This window comes from Pan paniscus, chromosome 8, assembly GCF_029289425.2.
Source record: "Pan paniscus chromosome 8, NHGRI_mPanPan1-v2.0_pri, whole genome shotgun sequence".
NCBI classification, from domain to species: domain Eukaryota; kingdom Metazoa; phylum Chordata; class Mammalia; order Primates; family Hominidae; genus Pan; species Pan paniscus.
The window spans coordinates 29,950,536-29,968,790 of record NC_073257.2 but is presented as its reverse complement, the minus strand read 5'-3'; the positions used below and the strand labels follow the sequence as shown (position 1 = coordinate 29,968,790).

At 40.3% G+C, this 18,255-nt stretch overlaps 1 protein-coding gene across 1 annotated transcript in view; it reads left to right on the top strand.

Moving 5' to 3' along the window:
- Positions 1-18,255, top strand: part of CUBN (cubilin) — a 314,944-nt gene that overhangs the window by 13,128 nt on the left and 283,561 nt on the right. The window contains exons 6-11 of the mRNA XM_003831178.7: positions 2,391-2,492; positions 3,183-3,286; positions 10,469-10,595; positions 12,224-12,386; positions 15,358-15,489; positions 16,673-16,768. Coding sequence (XP_003831226.3) covers positions 2,391-2,492; positions 3,183-3,286; positions 10,469-10,595; positions 12,224-12,386; positions 15,358-15,489; positions 16,673-16,768 — 724 coding nt within the window. The remainder of the gene's footprint in view (positions 1-2,390; positions 2,493-3,182; positions 3,287-10,468; positions 10,596-12,223; positions 12,387-15,357; positions 15,490-16,672; positions 16,769-18,255) is intronic.

Sequence of the window (18,255 nt, the reverse complement as noted above, 5' to 3'; positions counted from 1 at the left end):
TTCTTCATCTGTTTTGCTCATGCTTCAAGCATTTTCCTCTACTTTTAAGTTTGATCTGTCCCACTGTGAAGGACAGATACAAAAAAAAGGACTCATGCAGATTGAGGCAGGTCCCACCATTCTGGCAAGGATTGCTGCTGCAAACCTTTTTGTCATTTGATGATCAAGTTCGTGTATTCCTTTTCTCCACTTAGATAATACACTGACCCCTCAGCTGTCATTTTTAAGAGAGTAGTTGAGCGAAAGAAAATGAGTAAAGAATAGTGCTGTGGACCGTGACACTGCACTCAAGTTTTGTCTCCTGGAGGGCTTCATTATATTTGCTTGGCTGGTCCTCCTACCCCCATCCCTCAGGAGGAACATTGAATGATTTTCAAATGTGAATGCCTTTGTGCCTTTGGATAGGGCAAATGCTCTCTGGCCACCACAGTCCCCACCACTCCCTATTGTCTTCCTCCTGACTCCTGATTTCATTTTCTACTGGGCCCCTGTAGGCTTTTAAGATTTTAGTCCCCAGACAGTGTTGCTTTTGTCTGACAGAAAACCTTTGAATGAGTTTGTGGTTAATGTTTTAAAGAGCATTCTATGATGGACAGAGCCAATTGTTGTGCTAGCACAAAGAGAAAAATAGAATAATGGAATAAAACAGGGTTCATAAAGAGACCCCCAGATGTATGGTCATCTAATTTATGACCAAAGTGGAGAAGGAATGTGCTTTGCAGAAAATGGTATTGAGTCAGTTGGCTATCCTCTGGCTTTCTATTTCATCCATAAAATGAAGGAAACAGACGTAATTTTTTTATGAGTCACTGTATATAGTATGTTGTATTTGTATGTGTGTGTGTGTATGTGCATATATATAGACACATATATAATATATATGTATGTGTGTGTATACATATATATGAAATGTAGTGAACAGTTTGCCCCTATTTTAACTTTTTAAAAACAGAGAATTAGGTTGGGTACGGTGGCTCATGCCTGTAATCCCAGCACTTTAGGAGGCCGAGGCAGGTGGATCATATGAGGTTGGGAGTTTGAGACCAGCCTGGTCAACATGGTGGAACCCTGTCTCTACTAAAAATAGGAAAATTAGCCAGGCGTAGTGGGACATTCCTATAGTCCCAGCTACTGAGGAGGCTGAGGCATGAGAATCGCTTCAACCCAAGAGGTGGAGGTTGCAGTGAGCCGAGATCATACCACTGCACTCCAGCCTGGGTGACAGACCGAGGCTCCATCTCAAAAACAAACAAACAAACAAAACAACGATACCAATCAAAACCCAGACAATTGGACTATGAGTGAAATTCATAAAATGGCCATCATTGCATAATCAAGTGTTCCCTCTAAAGAAGTTTTCTCTGGCTGGGCGCGGTGGCTCACACCTGTAATCCCAGCACTTTAGGAGGCTGAGGCGGGCGGATCACGAGGTCAGGAGATCGAGACCATCCTGGCTAACATGGTAAAACCCCGTCTCTACCAAAAATACAAAAAATTAGCTGGGCGTGGTGGCGGGCGCCTGTAGTCCCAGCTACTTAGGAGGCTGAGGCAGGAGAATGGCATGGACCCGGGAGGCAGAGCCTGCAGTGAGCGGAGATCGCGCCACTGCACTCCAGCCTGGGCGACAGAGCAAGACTCCGTCTCAAAAAAAAGAAAAAAAATATCAAAAAAAAAAGAAAAAAGAAAAAAAAGAAGTTTTCTCTGCACCCAAAGGCAATAAAAATCTTAACAAGATTCAAACTGGTAGCTGACATAGGGTCAGATTCCCCAGGTTGTGTAGATGTAGATGTAGACAAAGGTAGGTCTGTTTGTGATCTGGGCTGAAAGCAGTCAGGTGAGCACCAGGGTGAAAGATATGTCTTAGCTGGCCACATTTCTAACAAAGGGACTTGGAGCAGGAGTTCAGTCACCTTAACCCATGGGAGGAGGGGCAGCAGCAGCAGATGATTATATTTCAAAGGCTCACCTCGAGGGACCAAAGATAAGAATCACCGGTAAAATAACCGGAATCTCCATTTTATTTTCTTTGTGCAATAGCAACATCCATTATTATTTCCACACCTGAAACCTTTACTCCTGTCCACTGAGGTCTCTTTCTCAGGTGAATACTTTTCCAAGACAAAGTGAGAATCTTCTCCCCTCAGACTTCATCCCACCCGTGGTCAAAAGCATGCTGAGAGTTAAGGAATAGGAACAAGATTGATAATAGAAAATGCTTTCTGTTTTTTCACAAGAGAGGTGATTTGAAGAAGAACATAAGTAATGGCTTTAAAGTGTAGAAGGAGACCCCCACTGATTAAGAGTTAAATGTAATCCCACGTGCACGGTAACATGCGTTTTGTTGCTGCTGACTGCAAGTCATCTCATTGACTGTCCTGTTTTTGTTTCAGACTGTTGACAAAAAGGTTTGCAGCAGCAATCCTTGCCAGAATGGTGGAACCTGCCTCAATCTGCATGATTCCTTTTTTTGTATCTGTCCCCCACAGTGGAAGGTGAGTCACCTACTCTTTGGTTAAGAATGATGGCAGGTCAGCATCTGTGGTTTCCTTGGAATCATCAGGCATATTTAATTCTCCATCTAAAGTTTCTAGGATTCAGTGGCCTCCCAAATCAAATTGAAATATACCAGGTATGCTAAAACCCAAACAGTGGTGAGTATGATTGTATAACCCACCAAATACTAAAGCCATTGAAAGGAGAGGTTCACTTGATTGGATAACTGCCTGGAAGAACACAATATTTCTGTTAACAGTAATTTAAATTGTTCAGCATTGGAAAGTACCAAACAAATCTTGACATACCTATGCAAATTTTCTCATTTTCTTTGTTTGTTTATTTTTTCTGATAACGGTGGAAACTGTCTCCAGCATGCACATAAAAAAAAAAAGTTAAGTAAGTATTCCCAGATGTAGCACCACTGTGAACTGAGGATTCTATTATGGTTAGATAAGGATTCCTCTCCTGTGACTGCTGTGATCTTATGAAGAGCTCTTGTGTTCTATTAGGTGAAATCTGAGTTCCAGAGGAAGAATAGCCAGGGGTTAATATCAGTATTATTGTATTTGACTTTATGAGGACTTATATACTGTCCACGTATAAATCCTTAAACGTATCATGTGAATGTTCGCTCCAGATACCTCTGTGACCTTTGGCACCTGACTTTGTTCCTTATATGATCACAGGGTCCTCTCTGCTTAGCTGATGTTAACGAATGTGAGATTTACTCAGGAACACCCTTGAGCTGCCAGAATGGAGGCACATGTGTTAATACAATGGGAAGTTACAGGTAACTTTTTTTTTTTTTTTGGTAAATATCAGGTATATTTTTGAAGGCCTAAAACATCCCATAGTTAAGAGCATCCTAAATTAACTATCTGTATTCCACCAAAAGTTGGTACTCCATGAGGAAATATTTAGCTCTTGCTTAATGTCTACATAGCTATTTTTACTTAACTGAAGAAAAGCTCATGAGTCCTTTACTCTCACCCCGTGAAGAAATCCTTGCTCTAACATCCCCAAGGAACCGGAAGAAGGCTCCCGTGATTGGCACAGAGAGTAAGCATGGCCTGGTGCAAAAGGAGCTGAAGACTTAGGAAGAGCCAGAGCATTGAAGGGGAGCCACTGAATGGCCTTAAGTAGAAAAGGGGACACCCCACCACACCAGTGTCCCCAGCTGTACTCTTTCCATGTATTAGCAAGCTCATAGTTTTGGGTAAAGAGAGCTTTATTCAATGCTATGTCAAAATGTGACCATAACGAGGTCAAAGATTAAACTGAGGTTCAATGAATGAAGTAACTCTCTCTGACCACAGTCATCATTATCAGTACAGCTCTATCTTCTCTTCTGACTTATTCTGTCAAGTGACTTGTCCACAGAATTCTCCTGCTCAGCTCAGGCATCACTTTCTGCAGGAAACCTTCCCTTCCCTTTTTAAGCAGAGTGAGGCATCTCAGGGCCTCTATGTTCCCATCATGCTCTAGGGATATCCATCATCAAAGCTTTGCTGATGACACACACATTGTCTTTCTAAAAACGAAGTCCAAAAAATTAAGGCAGATCAATGCCAAACTTACTTTTGTACAGTTCTTTGAAGTCACCTTTTAAACTAGACATTGTCTTTCCTTATAGTTTGGCTGGTCTCTTTTATTATATGATTTTTAAAAGATTAATAAATAAATTCTGCTATAGAATGAACAAATCCTTTCAATGCTCTGGAGTAGAATCTCACTGGATTAAAGAGCAATTATTTGCTCTCTTACTGGTGTCTCTGCTATCTTGTTCTTCAATTTCCACATAACAATATCCATTCTAGTCTTTCCAGCAAAAATGAGTGCAGTAATTTTGTTTTTTAAACCATCACTATTTTTTTAAATTTTATTATTATTATACTTTAAGTTTTAGGGTACATGTGCACAACGTTCAGGTTTGTTACTTATGTATACATGTGCCATGTTGGTGTGCTGCACCCATTAACTCGTCATTTAGCATTAGGTATATCTCCTAATGCTATCCCTCCACCCTCCCCCCACCCCACAACAGTCCCCGGTGTGTGATGTTCCCCTTCCTGTGTCCATGTGTTCTCATTGTTCAATTCCCACCTATGAGTGAGAACATGCGGTGTTTGATTTTTTGTCCTTGTGATAGTTTGCTGAGAATGATGGTTTCCAGCTTCATCCATGTCCCTACAAAGGACATGAACTCATCATTTTTTATGGCTGCATAGTATTCCATGTTAAACCATCACTATTAATGCACACTTCTAAAAATGCAGTCACAAACCTTCTCTTTTTATTTGATACTTTTGTTTTTTTGATCTGATCTTTAAAACTTTTACTCATTCCAGGTTATAAACTCAAATTATTCAAACTTCTACTAGATATGTCTATGAGTTCAATCATTATGCAAAAGTAAAATTAACCACTTCTGACTTAAATTTAGTGTTATGTTATTAAAGAGCTTTTTGATTCCAGGACTCTGTTTCTCATTTAAATGAAGCCTTTTTTCCCTGCCTTTGTTAGGCTTGGGCTGGAAGCAAAATGCAGTCTAGTCTCTCATTTCCTTGAACCCATTATCTCCTGATTTCTGTTTATGGGCATTTATCAAGGAGGATTGCTACATAGAGGTATTGGTGGCAAATGTCCAGGCTCCTAGAACTTCTACTTTCTGACCTTCCTGATATCTAGGAATGTTACAGAGATTAGATTTCACTCCTAGTCTTCCTTTATCATCACTGTCTTTTGGAGTCTTGTGGGCCAATAGAGCGACAAGTATGGGCAAACTGTGATGAGATCCATAGACAAAGATAAAGGCTGTTGCTGTTTTCAGCACGTTATTTTTTCCCCCTGCAAAATGAAAAACAGAACAAAAACCCTTTTACTATTTACCACTCTTTGCAGCATGTCAGAGGTTAGAGTTCTTTATCCACACACACATATGACGGAATGAGAGCTAGGAGGGAAGGAACCATTTATTTGTTGAAAGCTGCATTTCTAAATGACAGATTCAACTTTGTAAGAACAGTACGAAATTCTCTCTTGCACTCTTTTATAAAGGAGAGCAAGAATGCAGAAGAACTGATGATGTGTGGATGACTTTGGAAATGATCTTGATTCCTAGACTCTGCCCTTCATAGATTTGCTGGAGGACGTTAGAGAACAGAGCGTTTAAATCAGGGTTCTTTCTCTTGATATGGGAATAGTTTCTGAAACCTCATGAATTCCATTTCATTATCTACACTTTAAGTCCCCTAATTCAGGCATATGTTGGAGACTTTTTGAGGGAATAAAAGAAAATGAAAAAAGGTGCATGAGCATAAGATATTGCTTTGTGGAATCCACGTGTAATGAAACAAGTGAACATTTAGATACTTTCTTGAGTTCTGTTAATTATGTGAGGTTAAATCCTTGTTAATCAGGATATTCACTGAGGCTAGAAAACCCTTTGGGAAATTTCAGCACACATTAGCTAAAAGAAAACTTGAGCCTCAGAATCATCTGGACCTGCAAAAATGTAGTCATGGCATCAAAGTTTGCTTTGGAGTTTGGACCTCATTCAGTTTCTTTAACTCTTTGAGCTCTTTTACTTGGACGGAAAAAGGAGTCTTTAACTGGATTAATAATTTGCCATTGTAAAGACCTCTGAAAAGGTGCAGATACTCATTCATGGAAAGTCCTGTTTCATACCTGTTTCATAGGTAAACTTCTGGTGGAAATTCTTTTTTAGAACAATGATTATAGCACAAGAAACATCATTTTCTGTTTCCACTGATTCTTTTGGCTTGAGGTCTAGACCCAGAGCTTCAGACAACTAACACAATTATATTTCGCCACTTCTCCATGCTGTTACTCCCTGTTTGTTCTGAAGACGTGATTCTTATTGTTTCCCTGCTCACTTTGTTTTGTTTTGTTTGTTTTTGTTTGTTTGTTTTTGAGACGGAGTCTTGCTCTTGTCACCCAGGCTGGCGTGCAATTGCTGCAACCTCTGCATCCTGGGTACAAGCAATTCTCCTACCTCAGCCTCCTGAGTAGCTGGGATTACAGGCACCTGACACCATACCTGGCTAATTTTTGTGTTTTTAGTAGAGATGGGGTTTCACCATGTTGGCCAGGCTGGTCTCAAACTCCTGACCTCAGGTGATCTGCCCGCTTCAGCCACCCAAAGTGCTGGGATTACAGGCATGAGCCACCGTGCCCAGCCTCCCCTGCTTACTTTGGATTTAAGACAGCCCTTGGGATCTGAACTTGCCATGCATGGATGGTGTGTGTTGTACATTTAGGGCTCAGATCTAGAAGGCTTTCCAGAAAAACAAAAAGTTGAGTTTCTCTGGTTTTCCAGAAACATGATGATTAGTAAATTTTATTTCACTTATTTCCATTCATATCACTGGTAGATTTTACATCATACAGAGTTTAAACAATGAGGATAATCTAGTTTTAGCTCAGGTGGTAGTTAGGTATTAAACTTATTACCTTTTTCACTCAGTCAGTAAAATTAGTATTGAACCATGGACTCTAACACAAGTTAAACTATGACTATCAAAGTGTGTTTAACCTCTTCTCAATTGCCAAAATGCACTTGCAATGTTTTCAAAGAAAAGCCTAGATTTGTTCTGCTGGAACCAAGTTGGCAATAAAAGGTCATAGAAAAGACACTTATGCTATATCAGTAACTAATAACTAAAGCAGGAATAGTAGTAAGTTTGTTTTAAAAATACAATATATGGCTTTTATTTTCACTTAGGGAGGTATATAAGTAATTGTTCATTTTTAAAGGCCATATCAAGACACCTTGAAAATATATTTTGCCTGTTAACCCTGTTATGTTTAAAAGGTACATGAGGCTGGGCACGGTGGCTCACACCTGTAATCCCAGCATTTTGGGAGGCCGAGGTGGGTGGATCACCTGATGTCAGGAGTTCGAGACCAGCCTTGCTAACATGGTGAAACCCTGTCTCTACCAAAAAATGCAATACTTAGCTTACGTGCTGGCACGCATCTGTAGTCCCAGCTACTTGAGAGGCAGAGGTGGGAAGTTTGCTTGAACCTGGGAGGCAGATGTTGCAGTGAGCCGAGATCGCACCACTGCACTCCGCCTGGGCACAAGACCCTGTCTCAAAACAAAACAAAACAAAAAGGTGCATAAAAATGCAGCATCTTCATATAACTCTACTTATCAGAATGTAAGAATATAACATGCAGGAACAATGGTGCAGGAGTCGGGTAGACCTAAGTGTCTATTTATCTTCTGCCAATTATTCATTTTGTGGTTTTGGGAAATGTTAGTCTGTAAAATGGGATTAATAATACTTGTCTTTGAGGATCACAGGAAGGAATCCTGTGGTTTACTTGAGTTTCTTCCTCCCTTTCTCTATCTTCTCACATCATCTAAACTTAAGTGAAAGAAGTATACTCTGTAGCTATTTAGAGAACAGTATAGGATTAATGCCTACTCATCTCCCAGTGATAATAGCAAGGATGAAGGAAGAGAGAGATAAAGAGAAAGGATTTAACTGCAGGTCCATGAACCAGAATCTCCTCTCAAATCTTATGTCATTTTGCAATAGTTAAGCACTTAGTGATAAAATAAAGACAATCTTCTTAGCACTTGCTACAGGGGAATGCCTTTAGACTGCAATATGACCATAATTCACAGAGATTACCACTATTATTTCATAAGAAATTGAGGCAGAGGGAGTTAGTACATTGTCTGGGTGAACAGTTAACAGGAAGGACCAAAATTTAAACCTAGGCAATCTTATCCCAGGGGTTTCCAAACACTCAGATCTCCCAGATATAGAAAATAGAAAGCTAGTAACAGTTGGTTTAAAGATTCTTCAGCAGGGTGCGGTGGCTCACGCCTGTAATCCCAGGACTTTGGGAGGCCGAGGTGGGCAGATCACCTGAGGTCAAGAGTTCGAGACCAGCCTCTACCTCTAGAAAAGTGACTTCTGCTAAATCAGTAACTAATCAATTGGTTTCACCACATGGTGAAAACCCATCTCTACTAAAAAAAAAAAATAAAAAATTAGCCGGGTGTGGTGGCATGCACCTGTAGTCCCAGCTACTCGGGAGGCTGAAGCAGGAGAATTGCTTGAACCTGGGAGGCGGAGGTTGCAGTGAGCTGAGATCATGCCACTGCAGTCCAGCCTGGGTGACAGAGTGAGACTCCATCTCAAAAAAAACAAAAACAAAAATAAAAAAGATTCTTAAACATTTTTGGGAGGTGTTGGGACAGGTGGCAAAGTAAACTTTTAGTAATGAAGCCTCCTGGATCAAATGCTCAAATATGTGTATGAACTGTTTTAAAGTTCCATAATCCTCAAGAGTCTAATTAAATTCTCTGTACAAATATTCTATGTAAAGATGGGAGGACAAAGAGGAAAGAAAACAATATGAGAAGGAAAGTAGAGAGAGATGCGGGGAATATGAATGTCTATGGGGGGGATGGATAATTCAATTTCTCTTTAAGTTTAATCATTTATTGTTATTTTCCTATGACTTTATCTTAGTGAGCCGTTCCAAAGGCAACTTTGGAATGCTCAGAAATGTCATGTATTAATGAATCAGCTTTTATGTAAATATATACTGATGTTGTAAATTGCATGGGACATATTTATACCAAAAAATATTCATTTATTGGAAACTCACATTTATTTGGGCATGCTGTATTTTTATTTGCTAAGTCTGGCCTCCCGACATGAATGCATGGATGGTGCTCCCTGCATTCTTATTCTCCATTTCTGGCCACACTCATTGCTCTCCTCTTCCTTAGAAACTGCCAAAAAGCTGCCACCCCAGCAATTGGTTCTGGGGCCCACCACAGGCAAGCCGAATCCTGTGCCTGGAGTTTGGTTCTTGATGCCTTTCGAACAGTCAAATGCTAATTTCCCACAATGTCATTCATACATTGTCATCCATGAACATTACTAAGCTCCTTGTACCTCACTGTGTCTTGTTAAAATAGCTCTTTTCCTTTGTAGAATGGCATGGGAGGGAGGCCTGGCCACGCAGGCATGCCCTGTTCCTTGTCTCTGACCCCCGGCACCAACAGTCATTTCCCCCATGAGAGCTTTTCTTGCCAATTCTGCTCAAGTCCGGCAATCGGCAACCTCTGGGCCTGGCCCTCCCTCTCCATCAGATGTGCCCTGGCATGTGGGGATAGGCTTAGGCTTCTGCGACTCCTCTACCCTCCTCCTCCCCGAGCGCCCATGCTCAGATCATAGAAGTTCCCATTAAGCTGCAGAGATAAGGCTAAAGCAGCTTTAACAATGACAGGGGTTTAAAACAACATTGCTTATTTGATTATCATTGGACTTAAATCTTCTAGTAACAAAGCACCCACTGCTAGCTTACGCATAATGTGATAATTACCACATTTTGTTGGAAATTCAAGTGTGCCTATGAAAGAAATGCCACTGTATTATATTATATAACTACACTTTTTATGGATAGAAGACATATTGCCCTTTGTAATATAATAATAATGATCACAGACTGTGAGGTGTGGACACTGGATTGCGTGTGGGGTTATATAATCCTAGAGAGCATTCGGAGTTATCAGTGTAGCCCACGTTGCCTGTGCTTCGTGGCAGGTCCAATTGGACAGATGATGAATGGATTTGCTGATCTCTCCCTTTACCTTCTTGAACTAACTCCATTACCTGTGGCTTATACACATCTGACCTTTGAAAATGCTGTTTGATGACCTGATAACACAAGAATTTATAGCGCTAGGCTTACCAGATAATAAGTTGTGATTCACCAACATTGTATTTACTCAATCCACCACTTGGAGCAGAGCAGAGTGATTTTCTCCCGAGACTCCAGTCAGTAAATTTGCATTGCTGGCTGACGATTCCAAGTTAACATCGTTGATTTGTAATTTGAATTATTTTTCTCATTGATATTAAGAGACAGGCACTGGCCCCAAAGCGCATGCCCTGACATTGTGCTCTTGTGTAACCAACAGTTGTCACTGCCCACCTGAGACGTACGGACCCCAGTGTGCATCCAAATATGACGACTGTGAAGGGGGTTCTGTGGCACGCTGTGTCCATGGCATCTGTGAGGATTTAATGCGAGAGCAAGCTGGAGAGGTGGGTCCCTTCCCCATATGTGCCTCCTTGCAGAGAGGCATGGTTAGTAGCTCCTCCTCCTCGTATGCCCACTGCATACAAGCACTACCTGGAGCTTGCAGAGGTGAAGTCACTTCCTGTCTGTAAGTGGGACGTAGGCGAGGAGGGGAGATGAAATATGCAGGAAGTAGGACCCAGAGATTAAGATGTCATTATGTAAAATAGGATTTTTTTTTTTTTTTTTTTTTTTTTTTTTTTTTTTTTTTAGATGGAGCCTCACTCTGTCACCCAGGCTGGAGTGCAGTGGCACGATCTCAGCTCACTGCAACCTTCACCTCCCAGGTTCAAGCAATTCTCGTGACTCAGCCTCCTGAGTAGCTGGGATTACAGGAGCATGCCAACATGCCTGGCTAATTTTGGTATTTTTAGTAGAGACGGGGTTTTGCCATGTTGGCCAGGATGGTCTCGAACTCCTGACCTCAGGTGATCCACCCGCCTCAGCCCCGCAAAGCGCTGCGATTACAGGCATGAGCCACCATGCCCGGCCGAAATGGGACCATTTTTATTATCCCGTCATGACTCTCTCTGAGATAAGACCTTCTCTTGGCCTTGTAAGTTTTATTTTAACAGTGAGAAAACACAGGAATATAAAAGGACCAGTCTTGTTGGCAACATGTGGTTTCAAGGAGTCTGACTTTTCCCAGCCTGGGTCTCTGGAACTGCTGCAGACTCTTAAGAGCCCACTCCCTAGAACGACCCTCCATGCCCTGCGTCCTGATGACTTTGACTCCTGACCCTCAAGGTTGTCCAGTCTTGGCTGGCTTGGCTCTTCATGAGAACTACAATTCTTTTTTTTTTTTTTTTTTTTTTTTTTTTTTTTAAGATGGAGTCTCGCTCTGTGGCCCAGGCTGGAGTGCAGTGGCGCAATCTCGGCTCACTGCAAGCTCCGCCTCCCGGGTTCACGCCATTCTCCTGCCTCAGCCTCCCGAGTAGCTGGGACTACAGGCGCCCGCCATCACGCCCGGCTAATTTTTTTGTATTTTTAGTAGAGACGGGGTTTCACCGTGTTAGCCAGGATGGTCTCGATCTCCTGACCTCGTGATCCGCCCGCCTCGGCCTCCCAAAGTGCTGGGATTACAAGCGTGAGCCGCCGCGCCCGGCCCGAGAACTTCAATTCTTTATTTTTAGTTGTATTTTTTCTACCCATGTGATGGAAAATAATTCCCGTCCAATGATGGGGATGGAAGGGTTGAGGAGGTGGGTAGGAGGAAGAACTTTCCAAAGAAAAACAAACGGAATTGATTTTCCAAGGTCTGTGCCTACATGGGTGTTTTTCCCTCTAAAAACATAGCAGGCTGAGTTGATTGACTTTAATTATATTGACTTACAGTTCTTGATTGTTGTTACTCTTTCCCTGGCATCTTTGGGAGAAATTATAGCTTGCTTTTACTCTGAAATAAAGATGTTTCACTTTTTGCATGGTCTGGTCTAAATGCTTAATCATATGGGAAGAAAAAGAGAAGCCAGTGGATTGGCCTTATGGAAATGAACGTTAGAGGATAAACAGTTTGGGGCTTGATGAAATGTTCAAAGGCTTTTCTTGCTGATTTTCATGATTGTCTTTATTCACGCTGTTGTCATCCTGCCAGCCCAAGTACAGCTGCATCTGTGATGCTGGGTGGATGTCTTCACCCAACAGCCCTGCCTGCACGCTGGACAGAGACGAGTGCAGCTTCCAGCCCGGGCCTTGCTCCACACTTGTGCAGTGTTTCAACACTCAAGGCTCTTTCTACTGTGGGGCCTGTCCAACAGGTACATTCTCAGGGCCACATGCCAGGCTCTGCATGCCAGGTTGGCGAGGTGCCAGAATCAATTTTCTTTCACTATTGATGAGTAAGAAGACCATTCTTAGGAGGTGTTCAAATCCGGTTTTGTGTCCTGGTTCTGCTCGACGATCTCACTGCTATCACAATTCCATGTCAAAAGGGGGAGGCTTGTCCAAAACTGTGCTAGAGTCAGACTTTGGGGCAAGGTTAGCCATAGAATTTGTAAGTTAGACACTGCATTGCAGTGACCACTAACTGACCAGATTTGAGATCAAAAGAGATACTCTAGTCCCAGCTTTCATACTAACCAGATGTTTGTACACACGGGGAAATTATTTGACCTCTTTGCATCTCCACCACAGTCTAGTAGCTCTTGCCTGGGTGTGTCATTAGAGTATCTTGCAGCCTTGACCTAAACAGAGGTATCCAGCTCCATTATGCCCTGCAGCGACTGAATCTCCAGGGATGCCATATGTTGAGTCATGGAAAACATGGGCTCCGTTAGTCAAAGACTGCCTGTGTTTGAATCCGAGGGCATCTTTTGTTTTATGAGATAGTCATCATATATTCCACACATTTTTTTTTTTGTAGGATGCCTACTATGAGCAAAGCACTGTGCTGGGTGCATTGGTAGGCAATTAGCCAGACCTCAGGTTCATCTGCGCTCCAGGGGTGTTCTTAGAAATGGAGCCACAAAGATAATGTAATAATAGTAGCTGGTTTTGTTTTGTTTTGTTTTGAGACAGAGTCTCTCCCTGTCACCCAGGCTGGAGTACAGTGGCATGATCTCAGCTCACTGCAACCTCCACCTCCTGGGTTCAAGCGATTTTCCTGCCTCACCCTCCTGAGTAGCTGGGATTACAGGCACACCTCACCACACCCAGCTAATTTTTGTATTTTTAGTAGAGACGGGGTTTGCCATGTTGGCCAGGCTGGTCTCAAACTCCTGGCCTCAAGTGATCTGCCTGCCTTGGCCTCCAAAACTGCTGGGATTACAGGCGTGAGCCACCACACACGGCCTGGTTTTTATTTTTAATCAAAGTGTTATTAAGGCATTGTATAAGCAATTTTTAATTCTTTTAACTACAACAAAATCAAGACATGGTAAAAATAAGTATTACTCACATTTTACAATATGAGAACTTGAGCTTAAAGAGGTTGAATAACTTGCCCAAGATCGCATAGCTTTACAGATAGCCAGAACTGAAACCCAAGTTTCTTGGCAAGTTTCTTCTCGCCAAGAAACCCCACACACCTATTGCCCCACGTAGTGATTTTTGGTTTAGTGGTTTTCTGCGTGTATATATTTAGATCTTGTAAAACTGGAAAGAAATGGAAAAAAAAAACCTATAAAGCCTTTTTCCCTCTTAGTTCTCAGGGGCAAGCACAATTTGCAAGCAATCACATTTTGAAGGTAATTTATCATGGACAATCTTTAAAAACTATAAATCAGAAAAATAAATTATTTAAATTAGAAGACTGGCAATGTTTTTACATTCTTCTTTTTATTGTTGGAGAGGAAAAAAAGAAACAATTTTTTTGTTTTCTTGTTTATCACCCTATTTTTCCTGAAATATATAGTAGTTATATTTTATAAGCAGCAAAGCAATATATGCTGCTTATAAAATATCACTACAAAAATATGGAAAAAATAGACAAAAATACCTTTGATCTTATCACACAGAGGACCATGATGAACATTTGGGCGTTTTTTTCTTCCAACTTTTTTTCATGTACACATTTTGCCATGCACAAATATGATAATTTTCTTAGGCAGAGTCTTAGAAGAGGATTCTACTTAAATCAAAGAATGTGAATATTTTTAAATCTTTAAAAGTTTTTAAGAATTCTTATAATTTTAATAATTTGAATTATAAATCTACAACCATTGAATACAATAGGAACCACTAAAGTAAAATTCTTAAATCTCATCTTCCTAATGACACCATTAGTCATTTGTTCTCCTTCCTCTTCTACTTTATTCTTCATTCGTGCAAGCACATATGCAAGAGTTTAAAAAATTCTTTCCCCAAATTAGGAGTATGAGCCCAATCCTCCATATGATTTTAACAGTTAGTTTGTTTTTGTTTTTGAGACAAAGTCTCGCCCAGGCTGGAGTGCAGTGGTGCAATCTTGGCTCACTGCAACCTCCACCTCCCGGGTTTGAGGGATTCTTCTGCCTCAGCCTCCCAAGTAGCTGGGACTACAGGCGTGAACCACCACATCCAGCTGATTTTTGTATTTTTAGTACAGATGGTGTTTCACCATTTTGGCCAGGCTGGTCTTGAACTCCTGGCCTCAGGTGATCTGCCCACCTCGGCCTCCCAAAGTGCTGGGATTACAGGCATGAGCCACCTTGCCCAGCCACATTTAGTATTTTAATTAATGTATATACAAAAATTCTTTCAATGTGTGTGTATGCAAATGTAGGTGTACAGGTGTACATATGATATTAAAAAGCGCTTTTAGTATTTGGTCACAAAGATGAATCATAAGGTGTTCAGCTATGCTTCTATTGATAATTGAGGGGTTTTTCGCTATTAAACAGTGCTGCGGTAGACATCCTCTTACCTGCTTATACCAGTATACTAAGATGTATACTACCATCTTAGCATACTGGTAGTTTTATCACAATAGGCTGAGTTTTAATAGGTGCAACTGGCAGTCAAAGTCTATGTATTTTAAAAATTTTAGTGAATACTGCCAGAGCTCTTTCCAAATAGGTTATATCAATTTAATGTCTAACTATCAGCATATAAGAGGAGCCCATTTGCCCACTTTGTTGTCAGAATTTGATTTTAAGAATTCAAAACAACTTTTGCCAATCTGATAAGCATATCTCATTTTTATTTTATAGTTCCTTAGGTGGAGAAGGTTTTTATATGTTTTGACTCTTGTATTTCTTCCTTGTTGACTTGTCTATAGAGCTAAACTTTTAAATCCTCTTGTTTTCCTAGGCTGGCAAGGCAATGGATATGTTTGCGAAGATATCAATGAATGTGAGATAAATAACGGCGGCTGTTCTGTGGCTCCACCCGTTGAGTGTGTGAATACACCTGGGTCTTCCCACTGCCAGGCCTGTCCACCAGGTGCTGCCTCGGTTCAATGTCAACCTCCTGACCCCAGCACAGGGAACACAGACATATGAATATGGAATCTAGTGCTCCATCTAAAATATGATTTCTGGCTGAGTGCAGTTGCCCATGCCTGTAATCCCAGCACTTTGGGAGGCTGAGGTGGGCAGATCACATGAGGTCGGGAGTTCGGGCCTGGCCAACATGGTGAAACCCTGTCTCTACTAAAAAGACAAAAATTAGCTGGGCATGGTGGTGCATGCTTGTAAACCTAGCTACTCGGGAGGCTGAGGCACGAGAATCGCTTGAACCTGGGAAGCGGAGATTGCAGTGAGCTGAGATCGCACCATTGCACTCCAGCCTAGGCAACAGAGTGAGACTCTGTCTTAAAAAAATAAAAAATAAAATATTATTTCTGTCTTAGGAGAGGAAATAGTACAGAAAGTTTTGCTTATCTTGTGAATTCAGGACACATTAGTACAACTCTATGATAAGAAAGAAAAAACATTTTGAATATCAGTAGAAAACAACAAACTTTACAAACTGTCAAATAGCTACAGAGATAATGCAGAATTTGAAAAGTTTTCTGAGTGGATCACAGACTTACTGTTCCATTGCCCTCACGAATAATTTGTTAATATCATGCACTCCTGAGTTGTTTTGCATATACCAAGTTTACTAAACCACAGGCATCACAGTAGGCATATATCGTAATTGTTGGTTTCCCTCCTTTTCTGGAAAGAAATCTTTTCTGCTATTCTCTAATCTAAATCGAATTACTACCCAAGAAGTTCAGGGAGTACTAAGGGATAAACTGAAACCTTGTATGTTTAAATAACATGGAACTACAGCACTTTGGGCTTCTATAATAATTGACCTCTAAGAACATCAGAGTCACTGTAATATAAAAATATTAACTTTCTTAGTGTCAGCACTTTCTAAGTCTACCAGTAGTTTTATACATATTTTTTTCATTAGAAACAACACAGAACATTGCTTATGAAATCAGGTTACTAATTCTTGTTATTTTTCTTATTTATGAAATTTCATTTGTTGATGACATTTTATACTTATATTTTTTGTTTTGATGATAGAGGATCCCTGATTGGTCCATTTCATGATATTTGAATCCTAGACAGGCTTTGTCCTCCCATCTTCTTGACATTGTTTCTTATGCCCTGGCTCTTGTTCTCATCAGGGTACCAGGGTGACGGAAGAGTGTGCACACTCATAGACATCTGCTCAGTCAGTAATGGAGGCTGCCACCCAGATGCCTCATGCTCCTCAACTCTAGGTAATGACTCATCTCTCTCTTTGGCTTTGGGTATTGTAATATGACCTTCTAAACCAATTCAACATCTTAAACACAAAATCCTCTGTTCTCAAAATTGTTATTTTGACCTTCAAACCTAAAATTAATCCATGCCATAAAACTACACATTTGGCTTTCTTAAATATGTAATAAACTGTGCTCTTTAATGGTCTGCTCTGATTTAGGAAATAAGGTAATTAAGCCAGTTAATTAATTAACGACTGTATTCCAACAAGCAGGCAGGAGAAAAGGAGGGAGAAGGCAATGCCACCTTCTTTTAAAGGACTCTTCCATTTCTAGGCCATTGCTTAGAACTGAGCCTTGCTGCAAAGGGAGTTTGGGAAGTACACTCTATATTTCAGGCATCCTGAGTCCAGCTGAAATAAGGAGTTCAGAAAGAAGGAAGTAGAAAATAGATCTAGGGTGACAACCAACAGTGTTTGCAATGCTGTATAGAAGGGTTTAACCCTGTAATTTAACAAAATATATACTGCTAAACTTTCTCCAAGAAAGATTGTATCAATTTATGTATTCACTGACAGTGTATAAAAATACATATTTACTCCATCTTTGATAATAATAGATATTATTATTATTTTTCATCTTGGTCAGTTTTATAGGCAAAATTAGATTTTCCATTAGTTTCATTTATACTTTTTGATTACTAATAATTAATACTTTCCACATTTTCACTGGGCATCTTTCTACTTGTTCATCCCCTTTGCTCTCTTTCTTTCTTACTGATTGGTAAAATTTCTTTATGTACTAAGGACATTATCTCATTATCTGTCTTATGTTTTATAAGTGTTTTTCCTGGCATGTTGTTTTTGTTTTAATCTTGTAGTGGTAGTGCTATTCAGAAGTTTAGAATTTTTACGTAGTCAAAAAGATAAATCTTTTCTCTTACTATTTCTCCCTTCACAGTCATGTTTAGGAAGGCTTTCTTTACTGAACTCTTTAAAAATTGTCAAGTACATGTTCTTTTATACTTCTATGGTTTCTTTTTTTATGGTAAGATATTTTATATTTTTAGAATGTATTTTTTATCCGTAGCATCAAATAGAGATCTGGCTTGGTATTTTTGCTCAAATAAGTGGACCCAATTCCATTTCTTGAATAATCATGTCTCTTGCTATTTCAAGATACCACCTTTATTTTTTATTAATTTGTCATATACTTGCATATATAGAAAAGAACATATATGTGTATGTAAACACACACACACACACATATACTTGTGACTAAATGCTTATTAAATGATTATCAACATACCAAAGTGGTTAGGAGCATGATTTCTAGATAAAGACTGCTTGCATTTTTCCCTGGGCTCTACCATATTTTAGCTGCTTGTCCTCAGTCAAGACACTTAGTCTCTATGCTTTAGTTCTTCATCTGTAAAATGAGGATAATAATAGCACCTACCTCAGGGTGCTTCAGATGATTAAATGAGTCCTTATACGTAAAGTGCT